Below are 13,135 nucleotides of genomic sequence, written 5' to 3' on the forward strand. Positions count from 1 at the left end.
TGTTGTCCTTGATTATCGTTTTGGCCTTCCTATGAAATCGGGTGCTGTAGGAATCCTGGAGGGTAGGCAGTGTGTCCCCGGTGATGCGTTGGTTTTACCCTCTGGAGAGCCCTGCGGTTGCGCGCGGTGCAGTTGCCGTACCAGGCAGTGATACAGCCCGACAGGATGTGCTCAATTGTGCATCTGTAAAAGTTTGTGAGGGTCTTAGGGGCCAAGCCAAATTTCTTCAGCCTCCTGAGGTTGAAGAGGCGTAAGTGATGTGTACGCCGAGGAACTTGAAGCTTTCCACCTTCTCTACTGCGGTCCAGTTGATGTGGATAGGGGCGTGCTCCCTCTGCTGTTTCCCTTAGTCCACGATCAGGTCCTTCATTTTTTTTACATTGAGGGAGAGGTTATTTTCCTGGCACCACTCCACCTGGGCCCTCACCTCCTCCCTGTAGGCTGTCTCGTCATTGTTGGTAATCAGGCCTACTAAAGTTGTGTCGTCTGCAAACTTGATGATTGAGTTGGAGGTGTGCGTGGCCACGCAGTCATGGGTGAACAGGGAGTACAGGAAGAGGCTGAGCACGCACCCTTGTGGGGCCCCTGTGTTGAGGATCAGCACAGTGGAGGTGTTGTTTCCTACCTTCATCACCCAGGAGTGGCCCGTCTCGATGTCCAGGACCCAGTTGCACAGGGCGGGGTTCAGACCCAGGGCCCCGAGCTTAATGATGAGCTTGGAGGGAACTATGGTGTTGAAGGCTGAGATATAGTCAATGAACAGCATTCTGACGTAGGTATTCCTCTTGTCCAGATGGGATAGGGCAGTGTGCAGTGCGATGGCGATTGCATCGTCTATGGATCTATTGGGGCGGTAAGCAAATTGAAGTGGGTCTAGGGTGTCAGGTAAGGTGGAGGTGATATGATCCTTAACTAGCCTCTCAAAGCACTTCATGATGACAGAAGTGAGTGCTACGGGGCGATAGTCATTTAGTTCAGTTACCTTTGCTTTCTTGGGCACAGGAACAATGGTGGACATCTTGAAGCAAGTGGGGACAGCAGACTGGGATAGGGAGAGATTGAATATGTCCGTAAACACTCCAGCCAGCTGGTCTGCGCATGCTCTGAGGACGCGGCTAGGGATGCCGTCTGGACCGGCAGCCTTGCGAGGATTAACACGCTTAAATGACTTACTCACATCGGCCACGGAGAACGAGAGCACACAGTCGGTGGCACTGTGTTATCCTCAAAACGTGCAAAGGTGTTTAGCTTGTCTGGGAGCAAGACGTCGGTGTCCGCGACGTAGCTGGTTTTCCCGTTGTAATCCATGATTGTCTGTAGACTCTGTCACAGCCGTCTGAGCCGTTGAATTGCGACTCCACTTGGTCTCTGTACTGACGTTTTGCCTTTTTGATTGCCTTACGGAGGGAATAACTGCACTGTTTGTATTCAACCATATTCCCAGTCACCTTGCCATGGTTAAATGCGGTGGTTCGCGCTTTCAGTTTTGCGCGAATGCTGCCATCTATCCACGGTTTCTGGTTTGGGTAGGTTTTAATAGACACTGTGGGAACAACATCCCCTATACACTTCCTGATGAACTCAGTCACCGTGTCCATGTAAACGTCAATGTTATTCTCTGAAGCGACATGTAGCCTATTTGAAATGATGAGCGCTTCTTACTGTCACCTTTTCCATGTTGTTTATTAAAATAATATTCATTCAAATCATATGTTTTGGTTTCAATGCTTCAAAACCAAATAGTAGGTCCAGGTAGTCACAAAAATAGATGGGTGTTGGTTAAATTGTGATTTTAATGAATGGAGTGAATTTGGATCAGCAGTTGTTTTTTTCTGTGAGCAAGGAACAGTTTTTAGCAGAGGGGTTGGAAAGGACATTGAGCACCTGTGAGCGATGAGAGGTACTTATTTTATTTATTTATTTTTTAGGGGGTAGATATTTAATATTGCAGATAGATTTTCACTTCCATCAATGTAATTGTCTGCATCACTTCCAATCCCCCATATGTTTTTTTTCTCCCAAATATATATATATATATATATATATATATATATATATATATATATATACATACATACATACATACATACACATACATACAGTGGGGAGAACAAGTATTTGATACACTGCCGATTTTGCAGGTTTTCCTACTTACAAAGCATGTAGAGGTCTGTAATTTTTATCATAGGTACACTTCAACTGTGAGAGACGGAATCTAAAAAAAAAATCCAGAAAATCACATTGTATGATTTTTAAGTAATTCATTTGCATTTTATTGCATGACATAAGTATTTGATCACCTACCAACCAGTAAGAATTCCGGCTCTCACAGACGTGTTAGTTTTTCTTTAAGAAGCCCTCCTGTTCTCCACTCATTACCTGTATTAACTGCACCTGTTTGAACTCGTTACCTGTATAAAAGATACCTGTCCACACACTCAATCAAACAGACTCCAACCTCTCCACAATGGCCAAGACCAGAGAGCTGTGTAAGGACATCAGGGATAAAATTGTAGACCTGCACTAGGCTGGGATGGGCTACAGGACAATAGGCAAGCAGCTTGGTGAGAAGGCAACAACTGTTGGCGCAATTATTAGAAAATGGAAGAAGTTCAAGATGACGGTCAATCACCCTCGGTCTGGGGCTCCATGCAAGCTCTCACCTCGTGAGGCATCAATGATCATGAGGAAGGTGAGGGATCAGCCCAGAACTACACGGCAGGACCTGGTCAATGACCTGAAGAGAGCTGGGACCACAGTCTCAAAGAAAACCATTAGTAACACACTACGCCGTCATGGATTAAAATCCTGCAGCGCACGCAAGGTCCCCCTGCTCAAGCCAGCGCATGTCCAGGCCCGTCTGAAGTTTGCCAATGACCATCTGGATGATCCAGAGAAGGAATAGGAGAAGGTCATGTGGTCTGATGAGACAAAAATAGAGTTTTTTGGGCTAAACTCCACTCGCCGTGTTTGGAGGAAGAAGAAGGATGAGTACAACCCCAAGAACACCATCCCAACCGTGAAGCATGGAGGTGGAAACATCATTCTTTGGGGATACTTTTCTGCAAAGGGGACAGGACGACTGCACCGTATTGAGGGGAGGATGGATGGGGCCATGTATCGCGAGATCTTGGCCAACAATCTCCTTCCCTCAGTAAGAGCATTGAAGATGGGTCGTGGCTGGGTCTTCCAGCATGACAACGACCCGAAATACACAGCCAGGGCAACTAAGGAGTGGCTCCATAAGAGGCATCTCAAGGTCCTGGAGTGGCCTAGCCAGTCTCCAGACCTGAACCCAATAGAAAATCTTTGGAGGGAGCTGAAAGTCTGTATTGCCCAGCGACAGCCCCGAAACCTGAAGGATCTGGAGAAGGTCTGTATGGAGGAGTGGGCCAAAATCCCTGCTGCAGTGTGTGCAAACCTGGTCAAGACCTACAGGAAAAGTATGATCTCTGTAATTGCAAACAAAGGTTTCTGTACCAAATATTAAGTTCTGCTTTTCTGATGTAGCAAATACTTATGTCATGCAATAAAATACAAATTAATTACTTTAAAATCATACAATGTGATTTTCTGGATTTCTGTTTTAGATTCCGTCTCTCACAGTTGAAGTGTACCTATGATAAAAATTATAGACCTCTAAATGCTTTGTAAGTAGGAAAACCTGCAAAATCGGCAGTGTATCAAATACTTGTTCTCCCCACTGTATATATACATACATATATACACATACATATCCTTTTTAAAAATATATTTCCCTTTGTTATTTTCCAACCCCACCACCCCTTCCCTAATTGGAGTGAACTAGTGAACAACAATGCTTAGGCCTCTACTTCCAGCTTATACATACTATATACATTTTATGGACACAGTCAATTTTACAATAATTCTATTTTGCTTGTTTTTACTCCTGAACTTCCTCTACCCTCAACCTCTCTGATCATTTTCATGATGTCCATTCGGTTTGCTTCTATATGCCATTTCTTTCTAACTGTGCTCTTTCACAAAAGCGCTCAACCTATAACCTATATACTTATTATGGACACAGTATGCTTACATTATTAGTTATCTTGTTGTTATTAGTTGTTGTTAGTTGTTATTAGTCCCAGCCTTCAACTCCATTCAACACCACCCATCTATCTCTTAACACCATCCATATTGGATTTCTATTTGCCATATATTATTCAACTGTACTGTGATGTTTTACAAAAGTTCTGAACCTTTCTATTCTCATTGTTTCTACAGATTGTAAATTGAAAATAAAAATGTTTGCTAAAAGTATTATTATATTATTGATCGATTGACTATGACTTTTCAGATCACCCAGTAATGCTATCCGCAGGGTTAGCTCCAGGTAAATATTGCAATCCTTTAGCCATTCCTGGACCTGTGTCCAAAAACAAGCTACAAATGGACAGTACCAAAACAAATGATCTAATGATTCTGTCTCTTCGCAGCAAAATCTGCAGAGCTGGGAAGATTGTATCCCCCATATAAATAACATTCTATTGGTAGCAAGAATTTATAATTTAAATTGAAAAATTATACGTTTTGAATCCGGCGTTGTTTTGCGTATCAGTTCATAAACACTATGCCATGGGATCGGTACGTAAAAAATCTCTTCCCAACTATTTTGCAATCTATATTGGATGGCTGTCAATCCTTTGGTCCTTAAATGAAACTGATATACTTTTTTATTTATTACAGTTTTCTTTAACCAATTATGTTATTTAATACAAGGCTGACAGACAAGTTCCTTACCTTTTCCCCCTTCCACTTTCCTCTTCCATTTTTGCGGTAATTTTGGGTAGAGCAGACATTTCCATATGTTTTTGTTAGCTGCATGTGCGACATAACTCCACCAGTCCTACCGATGATATCATTTACGAAGATTATACCTTTTTTAAACATGTTGTCAAAAAAAAAAGTTTTTTTATCAATTAGTATATTTGAGTTTAACCACAATATTTGTTGCATTATTTGTTCTGTAGTTTCTGGAGGATTAAATTGAAACTGCAACCAACTTTCTATGGTTTGTTTTAGAAATAGTGATAATTGGGAGATTATTTACTTTTCAAATAACTGAAAGTGAGAGGTTGTAATCTGAATAAGGGGAAAAAGGCCATTCTTGAACATTGGGTGAGACAATCTTACTAATTTGCTAGAGAACCAGTTCGGATTTAAGAATAACTTTTGTATGACTGAATCTTTTAGTGATAGGTCTAATGCTTTAATATTTAATAATTTCTGTCCTCCGAATTCATATTCATTATATAAATAGGCCCGTTTAATTTTCTCATATAATTTAAAAAACTGTTTGCTAGGCGTAGGCAAGACCATAAGCAAATAGGTAAACTGGTATAATACTAAAGAGTTCATCAGGGTGATTTTTCCCGAGTCGCGCAGTGGTCTAAGGCACTGCATCGCAGTGCTAGCTGTGCCACTAGAGATCCTGGTTCGTATCCAGGCTCTGTCGTAGCCGGCCGCGACCGGGAGACCCATGGGGTGGTGCACAATTGGCCCAGCGTCGTCCAGGGTAGGGGAGGGAATGGCCAGCAGGGCTGTAGCTCAGTTTGTAGAGCATGGTGTTTGCAACGCCAGGGTTGTGGGTTCGTTTCCCACGGGGGGCCAGTATGTAATGTAATTTTTCCACAAATTAACAGGTAACTTTCTATTACAATTTATTGGAGTGAGATCATTTATTTCATTTGGGATATGTATTCCGAGTATATCCACATCACCATCAGACCATTTTATTGGTTATTTTTATTTATTTTTTAGTGATCCAATACATAATATAGTACATTTATCATAATTTGGTTGTAATCCAGAGAGGTTAGAAAATGTATCCAGATCCTCTATGAGGCTGTGGAGGGATTCAAGTTGTGGATTTAAAAGAAAATCATCAGCGTACAATGACACCTTTGTTTTTAAGCCCTGGATTTCTAATCCCTTGATATTATTGTTGGATCTGATTTTAATAGCTAACATCTCGATGGCCATAATAAATAGATATGCCGATAGTGGACAACCTTGTTTCACTCCTCTTGAAAGTATAAAACTTTCTGAGAAATAGCCATTATTTACTATTTTACACCTAGGGTTACTATACATGATTTTAACCCATTTTATAAGAGATTCTCCAAAATGGAAATGTTCCAGGCATTTAAATATAAACCCCAGTCGTACTTTATCAAATGCCTTTTCAAAGTCTGCTATGTATAGCAGGCCTGGTTTCCCAGATTTTTCATAGTGTTCTATTGTTTCCAGTACTTGCCATATATTATCTCCAATGTATCTTCCATGTAAAAAAACCTGTCTGATTAAAATGAATAATGTCCGACAATACCTTATTAATTCTATGCGTCATACATTTTGCTAGAATTTTTGCATCACAACACTGAAGTGTAAGGGGCCTCCAATTGTTTTAATGGACTGGATCTTTATATTTTCCACTTGTATCCTGTTTCAGTAATAATGAAATCAGACCTTCTTCTTGAGTGTCTGATAATCTAGCATTTACATAGGAGTGGTTAAAACATGCTAATAACGGTCCTCTGAGTATATAAAAAAAGCCAGTGTTGCCAGCACTGCCACTACCTGGGTGGGGGTACCCCACCGGAATCCCCACCGGCTAGGTACAAGGTCGTCAAGGTTCTCATTAGCAGCTTTGATCATTTCCTTGTAAATTATGCTCTCCCATCAGGGGGCTCTGGCTTTGTAGGACCAATCCTGCCAGGCAGGCTCAGAATCTTGAGGGGGCGGTGCTGCTCAAGTAGGTCTCTGACTGCATTTATTTTTCTGTTTTGGCTGCATATAGGCAACTCACAGCAGGTTCATAAAACAGATGGGGACTTTTCTTTGGTGTATGGGTTGCTCAGGTGGGTGTCTAGGATATAGGGTTGGGGATCGTTCCATCATGATAGGACAATAAAAAAAACATATTAGATGTATACTATATTTTAAAATGTATATCCCTCATCTGCACAAAATTGAAAGCTCTCTCTCACAACCCCTGCTCACAGACACACATTGGTTCTGGGATATGCAACCATTTCCTCCTCACTCACTTAACGCCACACTTATTCAAACACAAAAACGCACACCACACCTTCCATCACAATTCATCCACACATACCCACATACATACACATTCTATGTCTTCTGTTTGCTATGTTTTTCTCTCCACTATGTTGATTGAGTACTTGTGTTCTAATTGAGTTGTATTTGAAGATGTATTATTTTGCTTGTTATCTTTTCTTGTAATACCGTCTTATTCCTTTATAAAATAATATACCTACTATAAATGTGCTTTATTATTACAATCCCTACCATGGCTAGTATTGGGTGTTCTATTATTCGACTCCTCTATTAGAACTTTCAGAATAGCCATGGAGTAGTCTTTGTGTCGCGGAACATTTGGTTGTCAATATACAGTTTATCAACAACAAGAGCAACACGCTTCCCTTTTAATCTATTTTCCTTGAAGATTGGGTACAGAACTTTGCGCCGTTCTGCAATCTCCCTCGGGAACTGATCATTCTTGCCTATTTTCGTGCCAGCAAGTCTTTCACCAAGGCTTTTAACCATTACTTTATACTTAAAAAAAGCAAATTTGGCAACGATTGGATGCTCATATCTCTGTCCTCTTTGTCCGAAACGGTGTACACGTTCGAGTTGGATTTTGTCGACAGCCTCGAGTGGAATTTGAAGCGCTGTAAGAAAGAAGTCAATTTCTTCAGTAATCTCTCCCTCTTTTTCCTGGATACCCGTAAGTACTAGATTTTCTCTCATCAATCTAGTTTGTATGTCTAGTAAGGCTTCTCTCAGAAAGTTGTTATCCTTTTTAAGTTCCTTAACGTCCGTTTCCATCCTAGCGACTGTCCCTTTTAGTTTTTTTGTATCGCTCTCCATTATCGCAGCTTTTCCATCACTCATTTCAAGACTCGCATTCAACTCTTTTACATCATTACTGACCAACTCTAGTATGCCCAGTTTGTCATTTATCGACTTCAACAGGTCGCTTTCCACACTTACCAGTCCCAGTGGTGAAAAGCATAAGTCATCTGTATCAGTCGAGGAGTCGCGTTTTCTCTTGGAGATTGATTCTCCTCGTTTATCTTCCGTCGTGTTTGGGTGTTGCGTGTTGTTCTAATATTTGTCGATACATTTCTCTAGCCTTATAATTTGTTTTGGGTTATTATCCAGATTGAATGTTATTACCCTCAAATATATTAAATGTTAATATTTAGTCTAACTTACTGATATTTAATATTATGTTTTTATCTTGAGGTGATTTGTACCGCTGTGTATTCAATACGCCATCTTGTATACCTGCCCTCTACCGGAAGTTCCCTCTTTAGTGATGCTCTGGTACCGCTCACATGCTCTGGTACTGCTGACATGCTCTGGTACTGCTGACACGCTCTGGTACCGCTCACATGCTCTGGTACTGCTGACATGCTCTGGTACTGCTGACACGCTCTGGTACCGCTCACATGCTCTGGTACTGCTCACATGCTCTGGTACCGCTCACATGCTCTGGTACCGCTCACATGCTCTGGTACCGCTCACATGCTCTGGTACCGCTCACATGCTCTGGTACTGCTCACATGCTCTGGTACCGCTCACACGCTCTGGTACCGCTCACATGCTCTGGTACTGCTCACATGCTCTGGTACCGCTCACACGCTCTGGTACCGCTCACATGCTCTGGTACTGCTGACATGCTCTGGTACTGCTGACACGCTCTGGTACCGCTCACATGCTCTGGTACCGCTCACATGCTCTGGTACTGCTGACATGCTCTGGTACTGCTCACACGCTCTGGTACCGCTCACATGCTCTGGTACTGCTCACATGCTCTGGTACCGCTCACACGCTCTGGTACCGCTCACATGCTCTGGTACTGCTGACATGCTCTGGTACTGCTGACACGCTCTGGTACCGCTCACATGCTCTGGTACCGCTCACATGCTCTGGTACTGCTGACATGCTCTGGTACTGCTCACACGCTCTGGTACCGCTCACATGCTCTGGTACTGCTCACATGCTCTGGTACCGCTGACACGCTCTGGTACTGCTCACATGCTCTGGTACTGCTGACATGCTCTGGTACTGCTGACACGCTTTGGTACCGCTCACATGCTCTGGTACCACTCACATGCTCTGGTACAGCACTGTGAAGCGCAGATCCAGAGCTTTGACATCATGTATAGCATGTTACTGTACAGCCACTGCGTTCCGATTTACGCATTTATCAGTGCCCAAATCTGTCATTTTCAACACGTATACGGGTACAAGTTAAGTGCTACATGGATTGTGTTACTCAATACATTTGGTGTAAAATTATTTTGCTATGATTTTGGCATGACATTTTAAACATGCTAAATGGGGAAGATATACTTTTTTTGGTCCAAATATGCTAATATTGATGTTTCCAGTTGCTAGTCAAAATAAAAGTGTGGATTGCAGTCACTCCTTGTCCGGGTATGTACTGAATTTGCATCGGGAACAATAAAAAGAAACCTGTTGTGCTTAAGGGTAACAAGCAGCGCAACTGTAAGGAAACAAATATGATTATGTAAAGTTGCTGAATTGCAAATATTTAATGTACCAAACCACTGCGAGATTCAATGCCAACTTACAATACAGAACTCTGCAAGCCAAGGTCACCATAGTTACTGTTATCCTACAGAAACCCATTTGTGGTCTCAAGAAGGTAGTGCCCCGATTCTAAGCTAGCTACAGTATGACTAGCTGCTATCCACTACCCACTCAGAAGAAAACCTGATGAAACCAGCACAGATGTCAAAAAGTTGGTATCTATTCAATTTATTGCACAGAACTCAGGACCTCTGCCTCACTACCCCCCTGAAGCGTTCCAACTCATCGTGCTATTGAAAAAGGCCTTCTTCAACGTCACAAGGCTGAGGAGTGAGTCTCACAGACCCCATCTGCAGTTTCTATTTTATTTTCTAAGTGATCTACTACACACTTGTTTTTCAACTGAATACAGTAGCCTACAGAACATACCACTGGAAGACCTTCCAGAGTGAGGGGTTCTGGATCCGTTTGATGCTGTGGATGGTGCTGCTGGCCATGGTATGTTTGAACAGCTTCTCCATCTTTTGGTACTCTTCTATCTGGCTTGAGAGTGGAACCAGCTGAAGGAAACCACAGATTACTTTTTTGAGTGAGATGTCTCCATGGGAAATATTCCACACTAATATAAGCTAATATTAATATCACTAATATGATGGGCACTAATATGGAAAATCTATATCAGTTGCATTTTTTCAATCCGATATCGATATATAGCATTGCAACTGTGTGAATGTTAAACTTTCTGTTCACTTCCACGGCTTTGTGAAGTCCAGACAACGGCTTGCTAATTGCCCATTAGGCCAGGTGCAAATGTTCTGGGGGCCTAACCTACCCAACCAGTTTGAATACAATGGTAAGCCCGTTGATGGCCCATCAGTAGGCAATGAAGTATGCTAAATTGAGAGGCATTGAGAGGTTTTTGTGCCTGCAGGAACAGTCATGTATGCTATTTTACATAATGGTTTAGGTTAACAGCAAGGATAAACCGATATCACGATATCCCTTGCTCATATCGATATCAAAAGATATCGTTATCATATTGGTGCCCACCATTATAATAGTGTCAAAGCAAATCAAATGAAATTTTATGTGTCACGTGTTGAATACAACAGGTGTAGACTACAGTGAAATGCTTACTTACTGTGTCTGTGAGCTCACATGTTTTTCATTTAAACTCAACTAAATTAAACAGTACAGTATCACTACATAGTACCTTGTAGTCTGTGGAGTCAGACAAGACTCCCTTGTCCCAGTGTGGAGGGACAGTCACAGAGGAGCTGGAGCTCTCCTTAGACTCACTAAAAGGGAGACAAAAGAAGAAACAGGAAATTCAACAGGGAAGTTCCAATAGATAAGGGTTGCCTAGTTTGGCTGATTCAGACACAGATATCCAATAGGACTTGCTGAATGCTCAGTATTATTCGGCTCAGTATTTATTACAGACATACAGTACAACCATGAAGGACAATACCTCTTCAGCTTGGCCTTCAGCTCTTCCTCAGAGAGAAAACGGGGCCTTCTACAAATTGCTATTTTGGTTGTAAATCTAATATTCTGCTGATGCATCTCTGAAACAGAGACAATATTTATGATAAAATATTTTGACAGGTTGTTAACCAATAAAGAGCTGATTAACTTAATAACTGTTGAATTACTATACATCTGTGACAAGGGGCATACCTTTGAGATTGAGAATGTACCCCCGATCTTCAAATAGAATCTTGCTGTCAGAGTCAGTTTGGTAAGAATTCTCCAGAGTCTGGGAAGTGACAGAGGCCACATTCCCATCATCATCCTGCACAGAATAAGACCACAGTTTAGATCAACCCAAAGAGGGTGGAGTAAAGTCACAATAAAAACCACACCATGCATATTCAGTATTCAGACTGACCTCATGGCCATACTCTATCCACTGGCCACGATCATCTCTCCAGTGCCACAGCCACTCTGTGGTAAGGATGAAGTTAGGGGGTTTGGTTACGGATGACACAGTGGACAGACGACGAACTGGACGGCTTCCACATGTCATGGTGAGGAAGTTCACAGGCTCACTTCCTCCACTGGGGGCAACACATTTACATTTACATCATTTAGCAGACGCTCTTATCCAGAGCAATTTACAACAGAGATGAACAACAAAATTAGACCTGTTGTTTAAAAAAAAAGGTTATATATTGTCTCTAATAAAACGCTAATATATTTTGGATCTGCTTTAACAGGTAACAAAAATCCACACCAAACCTGACATGATGACAACAGTACCTTGTGTCATTTCCTGGGTTACAGTAGGCCTTCTCAATCTCCTCTACATTGGCCAGGTCTCTCCAAGTCACTCCATGTCCCTCTAAGATCTGCCATTTGTAAGGCAGATGGTAGTGGACACGGACACATGTCTCTGACAACACACAACCACAGAAACACATGCAAACACTTCAAAACACACCACTGTAAACTGAAATGTTGATAATAAAGTATGTTTAGGTTGATGTTACCTTTGAAGCTGCAGTGACCGCGGATGAAGAAGAGGCAGATTTCATTCCTGTCAGTCTCACTGGTGGAGCTGGAGGAGGGCTGACGAGAACGTTGTTTCCCAACTGGCTTCATGACTGGAGTAAGGAAGGGTGGTACTGCTAGACACAGGACAGACACAGTTACTAAAGCTCTGTTTGCATGGATTCTCTGTTTGCATGGATTTGTTTGCATTGTCATTTCCTTACCAGCTGGATTTTCTTTGTGAGTCATGATGATGAACTTATTCTTGAAGATAACGTGGAGGATCTTGATGTTCTCTAGGCTGAATCCTCTGCTGTTTAGAATCTTCATTGCGGGGGTGTCGAACGTGTGGGCCCTCTTACAACCAGCACCAAACCTACAGTCACCCTGGAGGTGTCATGGGCCTCTCACTCCACCGGGTTACCACCTTAATTTTCTTCCACTCTGCTCACCACTCTCTCTACTCAGCCTAACTAGCTCCACCTGTCCCTGCTCTGCTCTGCTCTAATTACTCTGCCAGCTGCGCTGCATTACCCACTACCTCTCCCAGTATTTAAGGCCCTGTCTTTCAGCTCTCCGGTGTCAGATCGTCTGCAAAGCTCACACCCGGAACCTGTTTGCTCGCGCTTCTGGCTCACCCTGGTTTTGTGACCCCGGACCTGCCTGTTTTTTGGATACTCTTCTGCCTCAGGAGATCCAGACCTGCTTCTGCCATTACGACTCCTGACTACTCTTCAATCCCGGACTTCTGGACCACCCACCACCGGCTTCATAGGACGCATCGCTGCCACTGGGGGGGGCACAGACCCAGCGCATTGGACGGGACCCCTGTTACCCCTGGAGCCTTCATTCACTCCCTACTCCCCTTTTCCCTTAAGTTTAATAAACTTTCTGGTGTGACGCAATTGTGGTCCTCTGGTCGTCTGTCTGAACCGTGACAGTACGATCTGACCATTATGGACTCAGCGCACACTTTCCCCGACATGGAAACCGATGAGCATGAGCAGCAGTTCCAGCAGCAGCAACAACAACTCGC

At 42.7% G+C, this 13,135-nt stretch overlaps 1 protein-coding gene across 1 annotated transcript in view; it reads right to left on the reverse strand.

The window, feature by feature from the left end:
• The window catches only part of LOC311134932 (protein mono-ADP-ribosyltransferase PARP12-like), a gene marked incomplete at both ends in the record, with an annotated part of 51,864 nt that overhangs the window by 2,665 nt on the left and 36,064 nt on the right, over nt 1-13,135 (reverse strand). Inside the window, 8 exon segments of the mRNA XM_084168698.1 lie at nt 10,036-10,166; nt 10,820-10,904; nt 11,078-11,174; nt 11,287-11,401; nt 11,498-11,666; nt 11,869-12,001; nt 12,099-12,236; nt 12,324-12,486. Of these exon segments, the coding sequence (XP_084024824.1) occupies nt 10,036-10,166; nt 10,820-10,904; nt 11,078-11,174; nt 11,287-11,401; nt 11,498-11,666; nt 11,869-12,001; nt 12,099-12,236; nt 12,324-12,486 (1,031 nt within the window).

This window comes from Coregonus lavaretus (genome assembly GCF_964263955.1).
Source record: "Coregonus lavaretus genome assembly, chromosome: 9".
NCBI classification, from domain to species: Eukaryota; Metazoa; Chordata; class Actinopteri; order Salmoniformes; family Salmonidae; genus Coregonus; species Coregonus lavaretus.